This window comes from Phyllostomus discolor, chromosome 8, assembly GCF_004126475.2.
Source record: "Phyllostomus discolor isolate MPI-MPIP mPhyDis1 chromosome 8, mPhyDis1.pri.v3, whole genome shotgun sequence".
In the NCBI taxonomy this organism is placed as follows: Eukaryota; Metazoa; Chordata; class Mammalia; order Chiroptera; family Phyllostomidae; genus Phyllostomus; species Phyllostomus discolor.
The window spans coordinates 107003331-107026168 of record NC_040910.2 but is presented as its reverse complement, the minus strand read 5'-3'; the positions used below and the strand labels follow the sequence as shown (position 1 = coordinate 107026168).

General features: G+C 43.4%; 1 protein-coding gene across 8 annotated transcripts in view; it reads left to right on the top strand.

Annotated features, from left to right (window-relative positions):
- The window catches only part of BRCA1 (BRCA1 DNA repair associated), a 52688-nt gene that overhangs the window by 10166 nt on the left and 19684 nt on the right, over positions 1 to 22838 (top strand). For 4 of the 8 annotated variants that reach the window (XR_004904926.1, XM_036033959.1, XM_036033957.1 and 1 more), the window contains exons 4-13: positions 3665 to 3742; positions 4669 to 4757; positions 5600 to 5739; positions 6847 to 6952; positions 8336 to 8381; positions 9623 to 9699; positions 10316 to 13675; positions 14039 to 14127; positions 16587 to 16755; positions 21123 to 21246. Coding sequence is in view for 7 of the 8 variants with exons in the window: in XM_036033959.1 (XP_035889852.1) it covers positions 3665 to 3742; positions 4669 to 4757; positions 5600 to 5739; positions 6847 to 6952; positions 8336 to 8381; positions 9623 to 9699; positions 10316 to 13675; positions 14039 to 14127; positions 16587 to 16755; positions 21123 to 21246 (4278 nt within the window). In the remaining variant the exon portion in view is untranslated. Of the gene's footprint in view, positions 1 to 3664; positions 3743 to 4668; positions 4758 to 5599; positions 5740 to 6846; positions 6953 to 8335; positions 8382 to 9584; positions 9700 to 10315; positions 13676 to 14038; positions 14128 to 16586; positions 16756 to 21122; positions 21247 to 22838 lie in introns of those variants that run through there. The other 4 variants (XM_036033960.1, XM_028520144.2, XM_036033962.1 and 1 more) reach the window with 3 other exon arrangements.

The following is a 22838-nucleotide window of genomic DNA, read 5'->3' as shown; positions in this document are numbered from 1 at the left end:
TCGTCTGTCCTAACAGGGACCCAGAGCCCGTTTCCACTGTCTCTCCCCGCTTTCTCCAGTCGCCCCACTGGCCTAGATATGTTCCCAGCAGTTCCCTTCCGATCCCCAAGGCCCTGCTCCTCAGCCAGGTGCCGGGCAGCACAGCCTGACCTCTCTGCTTCTGGCAATTTTCAGTTTTGTGGCCTCTGGAGGGAAGTTTCACAAACTCTGTAGTGTGGGACCAGTTTCTTCATGGATTGATACTTTTGTGAAACAAAATTTAAAAGTCACAGTATTTGCCCTGGCTGACGTAGCTCAATGGATTGAGCGTGGGCTGCGAACCGAAGTGTCGCAGGTTCGATTCCCAGTCAGGGCACATACCTGGGTTGCAGGCCATGGCCCCCAGCAACCAACCACACATTGATGTTTCTCTCTCTCTCTCTCTCTCTCTTTCTCCCTCCCTTCCCTCTCTAAAAATAAATAAACAGAATCTTTAAAAAAATAAAATAAAAGTCACAGTATTTAAAAGGTTACAGATAGCTGAAGATTAACCTTTTAAATGTGGAGCTTTCACTGTTGTTTCTGGATGAGAATCTTTGTGCAATACACTGTGTGCCTTCCCATCACCTTGAGTGATGAATACATAGTATTATAGTGAGTAAAGGAAAAATCAAAGTACAGACATTCATTACTTTGAGAGCTTGTGGAAGAAGGGAATTACGGGAAGAGGGAATAATATGAGCAAAGATACAAAGAGAACAAAGTAGAATGTGCCCAGAAAAACAGAAATTATGCATACATGCGTAGTCGTTGTGTGAGGACAGGAAGGAGCCCTTCAGAATGGAGCTGGCATTTGCAGGAGGAGGTGGAAAGGGTTGGAAAAAGAAAATAGGTGCAAGAGACATAAAGTTATTATTCATAAGCAGTTATGAAGGAAAAGGAGAATCATTCTGTGCCCTGGCTGGTGTGGCTCAGTGGATTGAGTGTCAGTCTCCTAACCGAAAGGTCACCAGTTCAATTCCCCGTCGGGGCACATGCCTGGGTTGCCAGCCAGGGCCCAACCAATCCATGTTTCTCTCCTCTTCTCCCTCCTTTCGCCTGTCTCTAAACATAAATGGATAGAATCTTTTTTTTTTTTTAAAGGAGAACAATTCTACAGAAAGATTTTGAGGTCGTTTGATCTCAGTTAAGTTGGAGATGAAGACATCTGTTGAGATTGAAAGGGTTAATTAAAGTGGGCAACTGGGGGAGAGTGAGAAGGGCTTGTAACTCCTAATATGGAGAATATGATAAACAAAAGAACCAGCCATAATTTAAGTGCTATATTAGAACTAAAAGTATAGTATAATACCCATGTGACAGATCCACTTTTTCATGGAACCTCTTCTGTAATACCTTTATAATCTGAATAACACTTTGATCTCTGTGTGAGGAAGCTGGAGAAATGTCCCAAGCATTAATTGTATTTTCACAGGATGAATTCTAATTGCTCATAATAAAATAGCACTGTTAACTGGGGTAAGCCTGTAGTTCTGAAACATTGCATGATATATACAAAAAACATAATAGTACCAGTCTAGAAAAAAATTACTTAGTTTATCCATGCATTGTCTTACAGTTTCCAAACAACTGAAGTGTGTAATATTTTTTGGAAGATCTAGAACCACATTGTCCAAAGAGATATAAGATGAACCATGAGTGTAACTTAAATATTGTAGTAGCCACATTACTAAAAAGTCTTTAAAAATTATAGTTACATATTTATATATATTTAACCCAATTGTGACCAAAATTTTACCAATTCAGTATAAACTGTATTAATGAGATATATGCTTGACATTTTTTTCCCTTAAGATTTTATTTATTTATTTCTAGAGAGGGGGGCAAGGAGGGAGAAAGAGGAGAGAAACACCAATGTGTGGTTGCCTCTTGCACTCCCCCCACTGGAGACCTGGCCCGCAACCCAGGCATGTGCCCTGAGTGGGAGTTGAACTAGCGACCCTTTGGTTTGCAGGCCGGCACTCAATCCACTGAGCCACTCCATCTGGGGCTGACATTCTTTTTTTCTTTCTTTTTTTATAGTGAGTTTTCAAGAGTCTTTGTTTTTTTCATGCTTACAGCATACATTAGTTCAGAGTAGCCGCACTACAAGTACTCAGTAGCCACGGGTGTCTAGTGACTGCTGTATTGGGCAATGCAGGTCTAGGAACTTACTGCTCAAAGTAGGACTCATGGACCTCCAGCAGCCATATCACATGGGAATTTGCAAGAATCTCAGCCCTACTCTAAACCTTCTGGATGAGAATCTGCATTTTAACAAGATTCCTCGGGAGAGCCTTACACACATTAAAGTTTAAGAAGCAGTGTTCTGGAATGATGACCTTCATATACACTTATTTGGAGGATAGTAAGAGGAGCCAGATCAGGGATGGCTGAGGCCTAAAGACCAGATAGATCAAATAAAGCAAGTCTTAGAGTCAACTAAGGAAATCCAGGTAAGTGGTGACTTAGTATTAGGGAGGTTTGGTGGCTAAATAAATAGTTAGATCATAATATCAGGGAATTTTGGAGTCTAGAAATCGTTTGATAGGGCAGAGGTCCAGAAGTAGGCAAGAGATGGATAATCTACCAAGTAAATCAAACATAGTCCCTCAGGAGTCTAGCAGCAAAAGTAAGCAGAAGTTTAAAGTGGTGGTTATAAGGGAAGAAAAGTAGCAGGGTTACAGCCGCTGGAGGCCAAAGGTTAGGAGTAAGACTTGTCTTTGGGAGACAAAAGCCTTGCCCCATGGGATTGCAATACCAGGCAGGGACCCCAGGCACAGTCTTCCAGGTAAAGAGCACGTGGTGGATTCTTAATGGTTGGAACTGAAGTACAAACAAGAGGTCTGATCAGGAAAACAGAACCTCGTTATAGAAACTGACAGGGTTTGGTGGGACCAGCAACCTAAGTGAATGCTAAGCTGTGGGACTCTCTCGTTACTTATTTCCCTTAACTGGGGACCATATGGGTCCATAACCTTAGTTCTATCTACAGCAATGCAGGGCACCCAGTATCATCAGAGTCAGCCCATCTTTATTTTGCCTAGACTCAGAACTCTTAATTTATTGCTTCCTGCGAGGGTAGACTCGGACACGGAACTCAAAATTAGATGAGTTCGCACGATATTGCTAAACTCTCCAGGCTTTGGGTGCGATGCGCTGGATCCTGTGCCTCAGTTAGTTCCTGTCCTCTCGGTTGCGCCCATCCAGTGCGGAGTCCCGGCGCTGAGCCGCCGCCGCCCTGCCTTGATGGCTGCGGCTTCGTAGTAAGGTGCCGAGTTTTTAAACGGATTACAATCATTTTACTTGAAATACTTACCATTTATGTCTGATTTACAGCATAAAGCAATAATAATTATTAAATAGACCTTATTAGCTCTTTAATGCGTTTTATTTGCTCAAAACAGTCAGCCATATGCATGGAAGTTCAGTTTTCATAGATCATTGCTTACGTAGTTTGGTTTTTTTCCTCATCCAGCATCTAAAAACAATTAAAGCCATTGGTTGTAATCCACCTGCCATTACCTTCAGAATGGCTCTTAATGGCAGTTGTGAGATTATTTTTTCATGGCTATTTGCCTTTTGAATATCCCCTCTACAAAATGGAGTAACTTGAATTGTTCTTTTTATACTTCATAATTTCTAGATTTTGCATGCTGAAACTTCTCAACCAGAAGAAGGGGCCGTCACAGTGTCCTTTGTGTAAGAGTGATATAACCAGAAGGTGCGTGACGGGGTGGTGATGGGAGGCTGGGAGCAACAGGAAAAAGCGGACATTCCTTAACCACCCCAGCTGGCGTTCCCATGGAACCGTTCCTCAGTGGGAAAATGTGTAAAAGGGTGTAGGGCTGACAGGTTAAATTATTTCTTAAGTTATTTTCCTGAAAGTTTTATGGTACCTTCTACAGATATTAGTAATTTGTTGCCTTTTTCTAAGGCTTTTCAATGGTGCAAGAATTTGCAGCCTTACCTAAAGTAGGGCTGTACCACCTGCCCCCGTTGTCTCCTGATCCTTTTATTTTTCTTCCTTGCACACTCAATTGCTACTTAATTATTTACACACACACACACACAATGTATTCATATATTGTGCATCCCGGCAGAATTCTGGCTAGGATTTATGTTCTATTAGGTCACTGGCTTTGTCTCAGTCAGCACTATTTTTCCAGTGTTTGGCAGATAGTAGTCCCTCAGATATTTACAGGAATACATGAATTATATTGTCCTACAACTTTCCTAAATCAGATTCTTTCTTTGGCCATTGTCATCTCTCTGCGCTTTTGAAATAATGTGATCAATATTTGATAGAAACCCCCCAGAGCTAGATGTGAGAGGTTGGGTGGGTGGGGTGCGGATGTTAAGAATAGTACGTTCTCTGTGCAGTGGGTGTGTATCCACTGTGTCGTCGGACTGCTGTTTTAGATAGTTACAGGCTTTTGGTAGGCCTGAATGGCAAAAAATATATATATATAAATGCTGATGTCGATGTTTTCATTACGTGATATCACTGTTAGCTCTGTTCTTTGAATATAGTTTTTCTAATGTTGCCACATCTTTTTAAAATTAGTTTACATGTCTTTCCTTATGTTAGTGCCCTTAAAAAGTTGGTAATTACTTGCTAAGTATGTCTCTCAATTAATTTAATTTCAGAAGCCTACAAGAAAGTACAAGATTTAGTCAGCTTGTCGAGGAGCTGTTGAAAGTCATTCAGGCGTTTGAGCTGGACACAGGATTGCAGTGTAAGTATTGCGTAGTCCCGGGGCCCCGTGCTCAAGCGGTGGTTGTTGAAACTCAGGAGGTGGTTTACGCAATTATTTTCTAAGAATAGGTGATAACACCTTTTGGTCTAGGTCAGGGATCTCTAATCTTTTTGGCACCAGGGCCCAGGTTTTTCCATGAAAGAGGTGTGGAATAGGGAACAGAATGTGAAGGGGACTGGACAGGACAGGAGGTGGGGCTCAGGTGGGGTGGGGGCGGTCAGGAGGCGGGGCTCAAGCCAGCTCCACTGACCTGCTGTGCAGGGGGTGGGGGAGGGGCGGGGACAGAAGGCAGATCTCAGGCAGATTCTGGTAGGTGGGTGGTGGGGTTGGGGACACCTGGTCTAGGTTATTTTTAGCTCTCTACCTGTAATCCAGTTGTTAAATCATTTCCCGGTGGAGAATAAAGTGGTCTCACATTTCATTTTATCAGTCCTAGGAGGCACACTTTTCACGTTTTAAGGTCTTAAAAATTGAGGACAGTTTATCACCAATAGTGTGTCACTGTTCAATTGTATGTTTTCTTAGTGGCATAGAAAATAATGGTGCTTCTTACACTGTTGGCACCTTAGATTCAGTGAAGTATGGTATTAATGGGCAAATTTGTTAGTATCAGGGTGGGGAAAAGGAGCAGAAATAACTTTGACCATCTGTGTGTTTCCTAGCAATAGAATTAACAGAGTTGATTTTAAAAATTATAGGTGACCTTGAACGCATTGTCTTAATACAACAAAGAACATGCACGGGATTTCTCCTGGTGCTCTGATTGGTTACAAGCAATACATTTTTCCAAGCATAAAAATGTTGTCCCTTGTAATTCACAGTTGCCAATAGTTACAGCTTTTCCAAAAAGGGAAATAATTCTCCTGAGCATCTGAAGGAGGAAGTTTCTATCATCCAAAGTTTGGGTTACCGAAACCGCGCCCTAAGACTTCGGCAGAGTGAGCCTGAGAATCCTACCTTGGTAAAGTCCTTTTCGTTTATTCTGGTAAAATGTCTTTATTAGGTACTGTGAATTAGCGAATGTGCCGTATGATCATGGACTTATTATATTAAAAGTCAGTAAACGAGGTCAGATGGTAAAGTAAGTGGCTGGACAAGCGTCCTAATGGCCAGGCTAGAGGAGCCGAGAGACCGGCCGTGCAGTTAGTTTGCCAGTCCTTTTCCAGGTCTTTTCCAGGCGTGAGGAAGTGCATTTATTTTATTTCCTCTGAACAGTTGCCTGAAAAGAAAATCAGTTTTTATGATTGAAAATTGCTTCAGTTTAAAAGGTGTAATTGTCAAAAAGAAAATGAGTGATTTGTTTTGTTGTTACTTGTATGAATGAATAATGGAGATCTCAGAAATAATAGTTGTTATGATACCAGCATTCATTTTTCAGTAAATGTTGAAAGGCTCAAAAAAAAAAAAAAAAGGAAAACTTATTGGGAGTAATGTTGGTTTTTTTTTTTAAATATTCTTTCTTATACTGCATGCACTTAGGTTTGCTGGGTTTTTATTGTTTTTATCTATTTTTTTAAATTATCTTAGTTGCTAACCCTGTTACCAGATGTGATTGGAAATGTGTGCTAATGAATCTTACTCTCTTTCTGTACTATAATATAAAGTATCAGCTTCAAAATACGCTTTTCTTTTAATTTATTGATTTGAGAGAGAGAGAGAAACATCGATTTGTTGTCCCACTTATTTATGCATGCACTGGTTGCTTCTCGTATGCGCCGTGACCGGGGATGGAAACCGCAACCTTGGTGTATGGGGACGATGCCCTAACCAGTCGAGCTACCCAGCCAGGGCCCGGCACGTACTTTTCTTATACTTCAGGAAATTACACAGATGATACATGTTGTTTAGAAAAATTTAAAACAACAGAGGAAAAAATGTTCAAACCATTAGAGCATAACATACATTTTGATGTGTAATTTGCCGAGTGATTTTTCCAGGTGTCATAAATTTCAGCTCATTTATTATGGTCTATTTGGTTTTTCCCATAGCCTCGAGTTTCTCTTCAGTAGGGGGGGAAAAAAAGCAAAGGACTGGTCAATAATTAGTTGATTGTTTTTTATTGCTTAAGCAGGAAACCAGTCTTGGTGTCCAACTCTCTAACCTCGAAATTGTGAAATCTCTGAGGACAAAGCAGCAGGTACAATCTCAGAATAAGTCTGTCTACATTGAATTAGGTAAGAGTCTCAGATTTCTTAAGTTTAGAATAATGGTTGCTAGATTCTTTGTGTTACACTTTTACCAGAAACCTTGGTGATAATTGACGCAATTGCAGGGAACTTTGAGAAGTGGAAATAAAATAATATTAGCCTTATGGTATATTTATAAATAATGCAAAAGATGAAGTTCTTATCTTGAAGAACCTTACTTTATAAAGACAGCAAAAGAAAGATGTCTGGTTATAAGTTTGTGTAAGTAAATATACAGCATGTCTTTGAAAAATGTTTCTTTCAACATCGTTTTGTTATAACATCATGAGATGTTAGAGGAAAGTACGGTAATTCTTGTTTGTATCAGTTATTCTGTGGATAAGATTGGTTTTGTTATATGACAGTTTGCTTGAAGTGGCAGAAACAATTGGCAATATCAAGTGAGGACTTAACTGTACTTTGGAAAGATGGATAAGAAAGAATATGATTGGTTGGTGACAGCATTTGGAAGGATCCAAAATAAATTGTACTAGACTAGAAAGACTTTTTTAAAAAGACTTTATTTATTTATTTATTTATTTATTTATTTATTTTTAGAGAGGAGAAGGGAGGGAGAAAGAGGGCTAGAAACATCGATGTGTGGTTGTCTGTCACACACACCCAACTGGGGACCTGGTCCACAACCCAGGCACGTGCCCTGATTGGGAATCAAACCAGCGACCCTTCAGTTTGCAGACCAACGCTCAGTCCACTGAGCCACACCAGCCAGGGCAAGAACGACTTTTAAGAAGAGCTGAGCTCAGTTTAGGTAGTTTTCTCTAATTGTCTTATCCTCTGGCATATATTTATAATTAGAAAGAGCAGCCCTGCTTTGGGCTGCCAAGTGCCACCATATGTTTACCATAGCACTCACCAGATTCTCTGGCAATTATTTGTATGTCTTTTTCAAGTTCCTAGACTTACGCATTTTTTATTTTAACTATTTTTGTGACACAATAATAATCAAAATTATAATAGCTGATATTTAGGGGCACTTAGTGTAGTCCAGGCCCTGTTGTCCTTTACTTGTAAAACTCACGTGAGAGGCCTGACAAACCCCATGAGCTGTTACTGTTATTACATCTATTTCACAGATGAGGAGACTAAGGCACAGAGAGGTAGTGAAGCTAGTAAGTGGCAGGGCCATGATTCCTACCTAGGAAATCCCGCTTCAGAGCTTGTGCTCTGTACAGTGCTCCTCTGTACTGCCTGACATATGTATCATTGTGCCTGCCATATAGTGGGTGCGTAGTAAGTACTCCTTGAATTAATATCTGTTTTGCAAAAAGTGTTCCTTTCTTTTTTTTTTTTTTAAGTTTAACCTTTCGGTACAAATTCTTTCATTGATTTGGTCTTTGATGAATTTTTTAGGATCCGATTCTTCTGAGGATACGGTTAATAAGGCAAGTTATTACAGGTGAGTCAAAGGGAGCCGTCGTCTGCGAAGCTGGCGTTTTTGTATTTTGTTAATGTTAAGGTTCGGTATATTTTTTTAGGTTAGAATTATGGCATTAAAATACACCATTTCCTTTCATCTCATTGTATAGCTGCGAAAATGCCCTTTGTGTTTGTTTAAATTCTTTTGTTTAAAATAACAGCTCTTCACAGACTCCCTTCCAGCAGAGGGTTCTGCTCTGTGCTTGCTTAGCTCCTCGTGCACAGTAGTACTGACACAGTGGTAATCGTGGTCGATAAAAATATTTGAGGACTCCTTTTTATTTTTTAAGATGTTATTATTTATTTATTTTTAGAGAGAGGGAGAGGGAGGAAGAAAGAGAGGGACAGAAACCTCAATGTGAAAGAGAAACATCAATCAGTTGCTTTTCATACACACCTTGACGGGGGACCAAACCCACAACCTAGGCATGTGCCCTGACCAGGAATCAAACTGGCGAGATTTTGCTTTGAGCAATGACACCCAACCAACTGAGCCACCCACTGGCCAGGACTCCAGGACTCCAGTTTTCTTTGCTTCTGTTTCTCAATCCTATCTATTCCTCAAACTTAACCTATGTGAATTATACAAAAAATCTACAAGCAGCCCCAAACTGTGTTACCCGGCAATTTGCTTTCCTTAGAAATTATTCCTTGACCTTAAGATCTGTAATATCTTGTGTGAACTATAATGATGTCATTGCCAATCAGAATTTGTATGCAAATAGCTTTTTCCTAATCTCTCCATTGAGAGCCAGTGGTTTTCAGCCCAAAAAGAAGTACAGAAGGCAGAGTGGCAGAAGGGTGCACTCTTTGCATGCTGCCGGGACGTCTGCTTCATCTGTTTTAGAAGCCTTTGTTCTTGCTTTCTCGTTAAGATATACTTTTAAGTGTTGCGGGAACGTTTGTTGTTTGTTTTTGCCTTACTGTCTTTTGGTCACGGTTTGTATTTAAGTGGGCTGCCATTTAAATTTTGATTCTCATTCGCTCTTCCGTAAATGCAGTGTTCTGCATTCTTGCTCTCTGGTTTTTGAGACTGTGTGTCAGTCTTTGACCCTTTCATTTTGACTAGTAGTTACTCAAGAGCAGGCTTCAAAACTTGAATTAAATTGATCAGCTCACGGCCACCTGCCTAAAGGAGCTAAAATACTTGATTGCGCTCACCTGACAGCTCTCGGGGCACACAGCTGGTGTTTCTCATGAAGGCTTTGTTTCCCCCTGCAGCGTGGGAGATCACGGCCTGTTACAGACCGCCCCTCAAGGAGCCAGGGCTGACGCCGGTTCGAGTTCTGCAAAAAAGGGTAATGGCAAGTCTTCCCCGTATAATAGACACTGGAGAGAGAGTGGGTATAGATACAGTACTGTAATTAGATTATTCTGAAGACCATTTAGGACATTTATAATTCACAGCCTCTCTTGGCAGAGGTAGAACATCCTTCTTTCTCTGATGTTATGGTACAGCCTGGTCTATTTCGATGGCACTAGACTGATGTGGTGGTAACAGAGCCCTGTGTAACTGGTTGCTGCCTTTTACTTTAAATTTACGTGTTCCTATTTCATCTTTTGCATGCCGGTATTTAAATACAGGGTGTATGAGTCTGGAGATGGAACAGAGCACAGTGTGTCTGATGCCCCGTCTGCTTTTACTGCACCGTTCAGGTTACAGAAACAGGTTACAGGTGTGGCTTACGAGTAGGAAGAATTCTGAAGCTTAAATTCTAATCTTGAGCGGAACTAATGAGAATCTAGGAATTATACGAAAGAGTTTGAGCTACATTTTCAGTATACTTGGTTGCTTAGGAAGACAGTTTCTCTAAAACTAGCCAGTTGTTTCATTTCTACCCGCAAGTTGTATGAAGTACATATTTGTCCATGATAATTTGTTGTTAATCGCCTGTTCTTTTTGTCTACCTACAGCTGCTTGTGAGTTTTCCAAGGACGTAACAAGTATTGAACATCGTCAGTCCGGTGATAAAGACTTGACCACCACTGAGAACAGGCATGCACCTGAGAAGCTTCCCGAAGAGTCTCAGGGTATTTCTGCGTCAGACTTGCATGTGGAACCACGTGGCACACGCACTCGTGCCGGCTCGTTGCAGCGTGAGAGCAGCAGTTTGCTCCTCACTGGAGCCCAGACGACTGTGGGAAAGGCTGAATCCTGCCATCAGAGCAAGCAGCCTGGCTTAGCGAGGAGCCAGCGGAGCAGATGGGCTGAAAGTAAAGAAACATGTGACGACGGGCAGACTCCCAGCACAGAGGAAAGCGCAGTGTTGAATGCTGATCCCCAGAACGGGAGAAGAGAATCTCCCTCCTCTCACCACCCTGGAGAGTCCCAAGACGTTCCTTGGATAACACGGAACAGTAGCATACAGAAAGTTAACGAGTGGTTTTCCAGACGTGATGAGACGCCAGCGTCCAATGGCTCCCACGACGGGAGGCCTGAGTCAAATGCGGAAGTAGCCGATGCAGTGGAAGCTCCAGATGAAGTGGGTGGATATCCTGGTTCTCCAGAGAACATCGCCTCACTGGCCAGTGAGCCTCGTGGTGCTTTACTATGTGAAAGTAAACGAGTCCACGCCAAACCAGTAGAAAGTAATATTGAAGATAAAATATTCGGGAAAACCTATCGGAGGAAGGCCAGCCTCCCTAACTTGAGCCACGTAACTGACAGTCTGGCTGCGGGAACATCCGCTCCAGAACCTCAGATGACGCAAGAGCATCGTCCCTTTACCAATAAACTGAAGCGCAAAAGGAGAACTACCCCGGGCCTTCACCCAGAGGATTTTATCAAGAAGGTAGATTTGACAGTTGTTCCAAAGACGCCTGAGAAGATAACTGAGGGAACTGACCGAACAGAACAGAATGGTCGTGTGATGGATGTTACTAATAACGGCCACGGGAATGAAACAGAAGGTGATTATGTTCACAATGAGACGAATTCTAACCCAACAGAATCACTGGAAAAAGAACCTGCTTTCAGAGCTAAAGCTGAGCCTATAAGCAGCAGCATAAGCAACATGGAACTGGAATTAAATATCCACAGTTCAAAAGCGCCCAAGAAGACTAGGCTGAGGAAGAAGGCCACTCCCAAGCATCTTTATGCACTGGAACTCGTAGTCAGTAAAAATCCGAGCTCACCTACTCATACCGAACTCCAGATTGATAGTTGTTCTAGCAGTGAAGAGGCGAAGAAAGAAAATTCTGAGCAGTTGCCAGTCAGACAGAGCAAAAAGCTTCAGCTCGTGGAAGGTCAAGACCCTGCAGCTGGAGCCAACAAGAGTAACCAGGCAAATGAACACACACACAAAAGACTCGCCAGTGATGCTCTTCCAGAGCTAAATTTAACAAACGTATCTGGCGCTTTTACTAATGGTTCAGGTTCTAGTAAACTTAAAGAACTTGTTGATGCTAACCTTCAAAGAGGAGAAATAGAAGAGAACCAGGGAACAGTTCAAGTGTCTAGCAGCACCAAAGACCTCAAAGACCTGATATTCAGTGGAGGAAGAAGCTTGCAAACTGACAGATCTATGGAGAGTACCAACATTTTACTGGTGCCCGAAACTGACTATGACACTCAGGATAGCGTCTCCCTGCTGGCACCTGACACCCCAGGGAAGGCGGATACGGCACCAGATCAATGTGTGGGTGGGTGTGCGGCAGCTGGAAACCCGAAGGAACTTATCCGTGATTGTTCTAATGACACAGAGGGCGTGACGGATCTCCTGAGATGTGAGGTTCAGGAGACGAGCATAGAAATGGAAGAGAGCGACCTTGATACACAGTATTTACAGAATACATTTAAGGTTTCAAAGCGTCAGTCGTTTGCTCTGGGTTCCAATCCAGGAAATCCAGAAAAGGAATATGCAACCATCTCTTCCCACTCCAGGTCCACAAGGAAACAAAGTCCAAAAGTCACTCTTGAATGTGGACAAAAAGAAGAACATCGGGGAGAGAAGGGATCTAATATGGAGCATGTGCAGGCACCTCACCCAGCGGCAGGCTTTCCTGAGGTTTCTGAGAAAGACAAAAAGCCAGGAGAGTGTGCCAAATATAGTCTGAAAGGGATCTCCAGGCCTTGTCAGTCATCTCCGTTCAGAGGCAAGGAAACGAAAGTCACTATTGAAAATAAATACAGAATTTCACAAAACCCGTATCATATACCACCCATTTCTCCCGTCAGGTCATCTGTTAAAACGATCAGTAAAGAAAACCCACCAGAGGAAATGTTTGAGGAACATTCAGTGTCACCTGCCAGAGCAGTGGGACATGAGAACGTCATTCAGAGTACAGTGGGCACAACCAGCCAGAACAAAACTAGAGAAAGCACCGTCAAAGGAGGCAGCTCAAGCAGTACCAATGAAGTAGGCTCCAGTGGTGAAAATATTCAAGCAGAGCCAGGCAGACACAGAGGGTCAAAATTGAGTGCTATTCTCAGATCGGGGCTCATGCAACCTGAAGTCTGTAAGCCGAGTCTTCCTCTGAGTAATCGTAAAGATGCTGACATAGAAAGGCAAGAAGGTGGCGGAGTAGTGCGGGCTGTTGATGCAGATTTCTCTCCGTGTCAAATTTTAGATAACCTAGAACAACCTCTGGGAAGCAGTCCCGCTTCTCGGGTTTGTTCCGAGACCCTAGACGACCTGTTCGAGGACGACAAGGTAAAGGAGAATAACAGCTTTGCTGAAGGTGGCATTAAGGACAGATCTGCTGTTTTTAGCAAAGGTGCCCCGGACGAATTCAGAAGGAGCCCCAGTCCCTTAGCCCACCCACACTTGGCTCGGGGTCACCCGAGAAGGGCCAGGAAACTCGAGTCCTCAGAAGAGGACACGTCTAGTGAGGACGAGGAGCTGCCCTGCTTCCAGCACTTACTGTTTGGTAAGGTCACCAGTAGACCTTCCGCGTCGCCCAGACGCGGCGCTGTTGCTGCAGAGGGTCCGTCTAAGAAAACGGAGGAGAACCGAGCACCTTTAAAGAGTAGCTTCAGTAACCGCAGTGACCAGGTAACGTCAGCAAAGGCGTCCCAGGAGCGTCACCTTAGCGAAGAAGCAGGATGTTCTGTTAGCTTATTCTCCTCACAGTGCGGTGTGGCAGAAGAGTTTGCCGCTAATGCAGACAGCCAGGATTCTTTCTTGATGTTCGATTCTCACTGTAAGCAAGCGAGCCGTCAGTCTGAAGACGAGGAAGCTCTGAGCGACAAGGAACTGGTTTCAGACGATGAGGAAAGGGAACCTGACCTGGAAGAGGAGAATCGAGAAGAGCGGAGTGTGGATTCAAACTTAGGTATTGCTTTTGTAGAAACGAGCTAGGTGTTCGTCCTTTGAGGGAGCACAATTTTAGGAGTTTCCAAGTATATTTAAAGTAACTGCTTCTTTGACCTTAAGCATGTTTCTTCTAAGGTGCTTTTCCTTAAAAGCCCTTCACCTAGCTGGAACATCCATCGCTCAATGCCCGAACGGTTGGTGGACTTGCTTCTGGTTTTCGTTGTTGTGATTTCTGGAGGAAATCCGGGCGTCCCAAAACAAGGAGCGTAATCACTTTTTATCACAGGAAAGCGCATGTGTCCTGCCAGTGGGAAGAAGCGGCTACAGCACATTGCAGTGTTGGCTGTTTTTCCATCTGAATCTATTTTTATTACCATTTCAGATGAAGCCGCATCTGAGTACGAGAGTGAAACAGGCCTCTCTGAAGACTCTTCAGGGCTGTCCTCTCAGAGTGATATTTTAACCACTCAGGTAACAAGCACGCGTGGGTGGGCGTGTGGTGTCTTCCGCAGTCAGGCATATGCCCCCCGCAGTCTTACACCGGCTTGTGTCCTCCCTCAGTGTCAGGGGTGTGACAGCGGCGTGTGGTACCTCGTCTGCTCGAGTCAGATTACAGTCTCCTGTTTAGATGGGACTCACGCAGCCCTTTATTCCCTGCACACCACCGCGCTCACCAACACCACGTGCTGAATTTAATGAGTAAGCTAGGTGTCCGACCCGCCGGCCATGTGTGGCCCACGATGGCTATGAATGCGGCGCAACACAAAAGCATAAGTTTACTTAAAACCTTTCTTTCTTTTTCACTCATCCATTTTTGTTAGTGTTTGTGTATGTAGTGTGTGGCCCAGAGACCCCACAAGGTTGGACACCCCTGCTAGCTGCCGAACTCTCAAAACCCGCCTGCCCTGTAGCAGAAACAGGAGAGCACCGCTGTGGGAGAGGAGGGCCGCGTGTGCCACTCCGGTCTGTGCGTGCGTCAGCCGTGTGCATGAAGTAGTAAAGGGGTCATCTGTTGACGTGTGGTTGGTGGGGACTTCTGAAGGAGATCATCGAACTGGGCCTTGAAAGATGAGAAGAATTCCTCCAGGTGGAGAGGGAAGGGAGGCAGCAGTCCGGGCAAAGGCACGCACGGTGTGAAATGCCCAGGAAGCACAAAGTGGTCCTGTGTGGCTGGAAACCAGAGCATGTGGGCACTTCCGGAGAGAAATAAAAGATGAGAGGGTATGGAGGGCCTTCTGAATGCTACGCTCAGCGATTTGGACTTCCTCCTGCAGGCTATGATGAGTGATGAGAAGGTAGTTTTCAGAAAGCATTAACTTAGCAGCAGTCCGCCACTAAGGTCCTTATGGAAGAAAGGCGTGATAAACATGCTTTTAAGGAATTTCCACAGTGTAGCTTTATTAAAAATAGAAATCAGAGTAGCATAGTTGGAAATGGAAGAGTAGGGCTAGTCTGAGAAACACTTAAGAATTAGAACCAAGAAAACTTGGTAACCAATTTGGTATTGGTCTCCCAAATGTATCCGTCCAATTGCCTACAGGGGAATTGTCCAAGCTATGAAGTAATTCCTTTGGGAAAACCCAAAGGACGGTTAACTAATTCTCCCACTATTATTTTTGCTGATTTTTATAACCTATTTAATGGCCACATCGAGGGTAGATGTGATGGGCACGGCAGGAGTATCTAATACAGCTTCTAGAGCTTACAGGTACCTGAGGTTTCGGTCCAGATTTACCCAGGCGAGCCCTTTTGACCTGGCAGTGGGAGTACTCCCAGGCGCCACACGGTGGCAGTGGCGCTGTCACAGACTCCCGCAGCCAAGCAGGCTCGGGGCAGCGCTGGAAGCCTTGGTGGAGCTGGGAATGCGTCTTCTGGTCGTAAAAACCCCCTGCAAACTGTGAACTCAGGGTAGCAGGAGAAAGTGGATGGCTGGTTTTTAGTGGGGGGCAAAGTCATTTTCAAGCATCAGGAGGAGAAATAGGAGGGTGAACCAATCTGTTTCCCCAGGGCTTGCTGGCACCCATTAATGTTCCCTCTAAAAGTAAGGAAGAAAGGTATGTTATGTAAATCTCCTTGATCATCGGATACTTTGCTTATCGAAAACCTTGTATTTATCGGATACCCTTCTGACATGAGCCCTGTATGTGAAGAAGAGCCCGTTGTCTTGAGTTGGAAACAGTAACTCCTTACAGGGTTTCCTAGAGCTGTTTCTGCTGGTCCCTCCCTCCCTCCCAGGTCCTCCTCCGTGAAGGTCTCTAGGTACAGTCGCCAGACAGAGTGGCACCGCCGTGCGGACTGTGTCCCTGGCGCTAGGACAGTGTCGGACGTGTGTAATAGATGGTCAACAAACAGCCGCCATGTGAACAAACAGTTAAATTCAGGAATTCGCTTTTTGCCCTTCCTGTTAGAAACTAAATGTTCAAAGAGTCCCAGAAAAAGAAGTGTCCCCACAAGCCAGAAGTCAGACATTTTTGTGTGGACTAACCCACATTGCTTCTGAGTCCCCCAATACTAAATCTTTGAAACAGGGCCTGTGTAAAATGTTAACAGAGTCGTGCTAATTTTAAATATCAAAAGTGCCTAAGCACCTTAATTATTTTTTTTGCTCCTGTGCTTTTAAAAGAAAGCGCTGTGATAACTTCAAAAGGACATCACAATAAAGCAAGTCTATTAGGGAGAGTTTGATGGCTTTTTTTTTTTTTTTTACTCCTTTAATATCATTCTGAAATAATTTCATGGGCATTAATTGCATGAATATGGTTGGATTAAAAGTCGTTCAGCCAGAACTTATCATTCCATACTAGGTGATTTTAATTCCCATGCTAAAATTAATTGGTAGGACATTCTTGCACTCTGGCAAGTTTTTAGAAGAGTGTAACTTTCTCAGTGTTGTTTTGTGTGTGTGTGTGTGTGTGTGTGTGTGTTTGCAGCAGAGAGACACCATGCAGGATAACCTGATGAAGATCAAGCAGGAAATGGACCACCTGGAAGCTGTGCTAGAGCAGGACAGCCAGACTTGCCACAGGTCCCCTGTCCTCATAGCCGATTCCTGTGCGTCTGAGGACCTGCTGAACCTGGAGCGAAACACGTCTGAGAAAGGTTTGAAATGCCTCTTAAGCAAAATCCTTCCCTTCCCTAAGTCTCTATCTCCAGAAAAATGTTGACCTAGCTTGAACGTTTTATGATCTTGGCTCAGCATATATTTTTTTGAGTCACTCCATGGTTCTCATACTTGCTTAGAATTAGCATACCCTGCAGAGAGACCGAGAGAGTCATTCAGTGTCACTGTCTGACGGGGAACGCGCAGTGCAATGGGAGAGATTGGCAATAGGTAACCCCATCAGTTTAGAAAGCTTACCTTTTTTAAAAAAAAACACGCATAGTCCTTATACCACAGGTGTCAGACCACAAAGCCCTATTCCATGTGCCTTCTGGTTTATAGGAAGAGATGCTCTTTACTTCAGGAGCTGCATCTTGATCCCAGGAAACCCAATTACGTGGCAGAGTCAGGTGCTTTATTCCAACATTGTAGTTGTCAGCAAGGCCAGATGGATCTCTGAGGAGCGTTTGGAGGAAGCACCAGGCGTATTGATCAGAGCTGGCTTCCCGGAAGACACAGGTGGCAGGCGCAAGGCCTGAGGGCTGACTCCAGCCCTCCACTTTGTTTTATCCGGCCCAGCACCTCGTTTCTACCTGGCGGCAGCGCCGAGCTCCTTGCCCCTAGTTAAGGAGTAGTTACATGTATACAGTCCTAGAATTACATTCGGCCCTTTGAAGGCAACTGCGAGGCTCATGTGGCCCCCGGTGAAAATGAGTGTGACACCCCTGCTGTAAGAAGTGAGAACTGAGCTGAGGAATTGTGGCATCAATGAAGGACAAGAAAGTGAAATTTTGAATATTGAAAGTGGTACCTCTCAGTACTCGTCATTAATCTGTTCTGACACGTGGCGAGCGAGTGACGATTGAAGAAGCATTTTCTCTTGCGGGGTGGCATCGTGACTCACACGAGTTTTGGCAAGTGTGATCAGTGGCGAGCGGGCGCCGAGTGCTGAAACAGTTCATTAAAACGCAATGAGGACCAGGTTTGACGAGTTCTGAAGCCAGTGAGTATCGAGGCGCCAGTATAATTGGAAAGAGCGTTATGGAGAACAGCACATTGGGCAGGATTTTAAATAGGGCAAACAGGCAGCCAGGTAGATGAGAGGTTAGACACAGGCATGGGTTTCACAGGGGGAGCCGGTGCTTAAGAATGGGCAGGTGTGGCGAGACCTCCCTAAGTGTTACTCATTACTGTCTCAGTGATGCCTACCCAGCTAACTTAGTGTTCACATCACTGCTTCCTTCCCCGAGTCCTACTTGGGGCAATACGACCTTCTCTTGAGTCTTTCTAGGAACTCAGCTCCTAATTACTCAGAATTGTGGCCTTGGTCAGGGAGTGTGCCCTGGAGAATTTTCATGTTCGAGAGAAACAGTAGCTTATGCATGAGAAGTTATAAACTCTGTTAGTATGGCAGTAGTTCAAATGTATTTCCTTAAGTGCTTTCTTTGTAATTGTATCTTTATTAGTTCACAGACCCAGATAGTGAATCCCAAAGTCTAGGCCCCAGTAGACTTCTCTTCTTTGAGGTGCTTTTACATCTTCGGTCTACAAACAGACTAGACTTTTAATTTTTGTGCACCACTTACAAAATGTTATTATCTGGCTTTGCTTGTGTGTGTAAATCTATCTCCTCTTTGGGGGCAGGGTGTTTATTTTTTCCTGAAGACCTATAGACAAAATGTTTCTTTGTGGCTTTTTAAATTTTATTTTATAGATGCCATATTTTCATACATTTTTATTATGGATTTGAACCTTTTTGAAAATTTCTGAATCTCTATATAAAACATTTTTGTTAGGTTTTACTTTATCCTTGGTAGTGAACTTATTCATTGTTCTAGGGTCATCGCCTCAAATGTCCTGCCCTCAGCATAGATCTGCCCTACTGTCTATCGAAGGCTCATTCTCAAGCCTGCATAATATTTTTGTGCAGCACTGGCTGGGTAGCTCAGTTGGTTAGAGCGTCATCACAATACACCAAGGTTGTGGGTTCGATCCCTGGTCAGGGCACACACAATAATCAACTAATGAGTGTATAAATAAGTGGATTAACAAATCAATGTTTTTTCTCTCTGTCTGCCCCCACTTCCTCTTTCTCTAAAACAATAAAAAATATTTTTGTATGTGTCTGTTTACTTCCCCATTATAAATTATATGTGCCTCCCTCTACAGGTAAAGTTTTTTCTTAAGATTTTATTTATCTATTTTTAGAGAGAGGAAGGGGAGAGAGAAAGAGAGGGAGAAACATCAATGTGCAGTTACCTCTCATGAGCTCTCAACTGGGGACCTGGCCCACAACCCAGGCATTTGCCCTGAGCAAGAATCAAACTGGTACCTTTGATTTGCAGGCCTGCGCTCAATCCACTGAGCACACTAGCCAGGGCTAAAGTTGTTTTATATCCGGCACTTTGTTGTTTTTTCCCTCTGGATTACCTGTCATTCACAAAGTAAACATTACCATTTGTAAGATCATCCTCCGTTATAACGGAAGTGATTTTCAGACACATCTGAGCTTTTTTTTTTTATCCCATAGTACATTTATTCCTGGAGGCACTTGTTCAAAGTTCCTAGGCTCCTCCCCTGGAAGTTCTCAATCAACTGGGTAGATGGAGTATGTGCTTTTTAAAGCTGGATTTCACTGTGGGTTCTATGCTTTATAGTCTGTCATTTCTTCTTATCTCCTTTCTTCCCCAGTGTCTTTTCCTCTGAGTCTCCCAATACTTTGCACAGTGCTTAGCACATAATAGGCAGTCAGTAAATTTATTAAATGTTTTGTCTGGCTGATATTCCCTACCCATGAAAAATATAACACATAACATGTTAAGATCCTCAGATAAGGAATTGATTTAAGGGGGACTATTGGTACCGTCCCAGTGCCTGGGCTCTGGATCCCTGCACTTATGAAATACACACTGGGGGAAAAGAAGAGAAAAATTTTTGCCCCGTATTTTTAGGTGCCATCGAGTAATTGAATTCTAACTCAGGTTAGCTTACTTTCTTCGTAGCTCGACCCCACTGTAGCGAAGAGAGGAACTGCTGCGCTGCGTGCGCACATGTGACGGAGGGACGTTCTGCTCTGTGTGTGTCTGAGGCTTCTCCCTGCCCTTGCGCTTCTTCCCCTCACCCTTCCCGATGGCTGCTTCTGTGTGGTGTGAGTCCTTAGAGCCTGCACGCTACCCGTTACCAGCTGTCACCCTGTATTGGGGGGAAATGATATCCTCATTAAAAAGCTGTGGGTACCCGCATGAAAGGAAAACCTGCATAGTTAGGTAGACTCTGCTTGCCCTGAGCAGCCGGCGGCTCTGAGGCCGAGTTCTCGTGTTCCTAGAAACTCACGGGTGCCGGCAAGATGAGCACAAAGGAAACTATAAATAATGCATCTGAGAATTAACTCAGGAAATCAATAACTATTTCCCCCCAGGTCACCCGGTGTCTTCAAAAACAGTTTAATTAATACAGCCCTTTGTTTACATGTCCCTGCTTCAATTTATGGATTCCAGCTTTTCTAATAAAAGCTTGAATAAATTAACAGCCGTCAGTGACTCTTGAATGGATAGAAGACATTTGTAATTTTAAGAATCTGCTTTTGCTTTTTTAAATATTTCTGCCTGTAAGCTACTTCCTAGAAAGCAGTGGCACAGTAATACATTTGGCGGAATTAATAAATAAGTAGGGTGACACGAGTGTGTTTCAGCGCTTTGCCTTGGGTCTGTCGGGTGTCATTTCTTTTCTTGGGCCGTTTCCGCGTTAGATCCGTGCAGCCAGGGCTCTGGGAGAAGTCCGCATCTTGGTTTTTCTTTTTGGCGGGGGGGGGGGGGGTTGTTTGTTCTGTTTCTCTTACCAGTTGAAAATCGGAAGCAAAATTATTACCTGTTTTTTCTTCTTCATGCGACACCTTCCCTCTCGTGTTCCCACACACGTAAACACTCCCGTCCGTTTTATAATCTTCAATGTGGAGGCAGTAGGGATGGGAAAGGGAATGTTCTTTGCTTTCCAGTACTTTTCTCTTCCCTGTTATCTAAGGGGACTTCAGTATAATTTAGTTTCCTGTCGAGATAAACAAAAATTATTCCCTATCCTTGTTTTCTTATCATTCAGGGCCAAAAAATTATAAATCTGTGGGGGTGTTTTTCAGCCTTGACTCAGGTGTCCTTGTTTACCCAGTCTTCAAGTGCTCTTTTTATTTATTTTTTAGTTCCATTTAGTGCTGGTCACTTGTGTTTATGAAATTCGGTCTGATATACTTGCATGAAAACCAATTCAATTGTCATGGGTTGCTGCTTTTGAAAAAAACTGATATGCTCACCTGAATTATCTCCATCGGAACAAAGCAGTAAATTTCTTTGTTTTCTCATTTCTTTTAAAACAGTATTAACGTCAGAGAAAAGTAGCGAATACCCTGTAAGTCACAATCCGGAAAGCCTTTCTGCAGACAAGGTTCAAGAGTATCTGGGTAGCTCCACCAGCAAATACAAAGAAACAGGAGTGGAAAGGTAAGAAGTAGTAAACGTCAGATTGTGGTATCTAAGCAACATCTACTTATATTGAACTCTTATTGTTAAATATTTTTCACCATACTACTATCTCTAGTTTTTTGGTTTTGGTTTTGTTTTTAAAGATTTTATTTATTTATTTTCAGAGACATGGGAAGGGAGGGAGAAAGAAAGGGAGAGAAACATCAGTGTGTGAGAGACACGTCGACTGGTTCCCTCTTGTACACCCCCAACCTGGGACCTGGCCCACAACCCAGGCCTGTGTCCTGACCAGGAATTGAACCAGTGACCCTTTGGTTTGTAGGCCAGTGCTTAATCCACTAAGCCACGCCAGCCAGGGCTAGGCTGATTTTTTGCACGATCACATACAGGCTTTTTGGATCTACATAAGGCTTGAGCTACACCATGAGAAATGTATGATGCATTTGTTCCTTCTGGAGGTCAGAACTCCTTGCAGAACTAAAACGTAAACAAGCCTGGAGGCCAATGGTAGAGTTCTGCAAGGCAGCCCTGGCCCTAATTAAAGGAAAGGTTTGGGCCTTAATGTATTGATTTATTCCAGGAACTATTCACAGTATCTTTCAGGGTGTCTATTCAAATCACTGTTGAGATTAGACTGCATAGTACTTTATATATTTTTTCAAAAATACTTTACCTATTTTCTCATTGGATTTTTACAACAGCCTTGTGAAGGTAAAAGGATAAGTTCTGGGCTATTTACTATTCCTATTGGATAGTTCAGGAAGAGTCTCTGAGCCATTAGAGTCCACTGCTCCAGGAAGGAAAAGGAATTCATATCTGAGTTCCTACCATGTGTATATTTGTCTTTCTGATAATCGTGGCAAAGTTGTCAAAAATCTAATCACGCCATCTTTTCCAAACCTCTTGGATTGGACAAAGACATATTTTTGAGGCTGGGGCCCTGGCCCTGTGTCTGACAGAATTAAAAGGTTGTCTTCCATAGGTACTACACCCATGTTTATTTACTTATTTTTATTGTTAAAATGCATTTTTTCTATTTTATTGATTATGCTATTATATTTGTCCCAGTATTCTCCCCTTTGTCCCTCTCCAGCCAGCACCCTCCACTCCCTCAGGCAATCCCCACACCATTGTTCGTGTCCAGATGCAATTAAACCCACGTTTAGAGGTGAGACTTCATTGTCACACTTTAACTAGTTGAGCTAACCACCCATTGAATTTTAGAACAAATATTTCTGCTCTTCCTCCCCCTTCCCCTAAGAGATTTCTGTTAACACATTTGATTGAACTTCCTCCCACTAGACTACTTGAGATCCGCAGTTTAGGTCTTGCTCATCTTTAATCCACAGGGCTTAGTTTTAGTGCCTGACTCACAGTAAACACCCAATATTTAATTCAATTAAGTGGCTGATCTCTGGGGTCCTGTGAATCTGTTAAATATCACCCTGACCGGTGTGGCTCGGTGGGTTGGGTGTCCTCCTTCAAAACAAAGGGTCGCCAGTTTGATTCCTGGTCAGGGCGTGTGCCTGGGTTGTGGGCCACGTCCCAGTATGAAATCTTTTTTAAAAATAAATCTGTTAGCCCTGGCTGGCGTAGCTCAGTGGATTGAG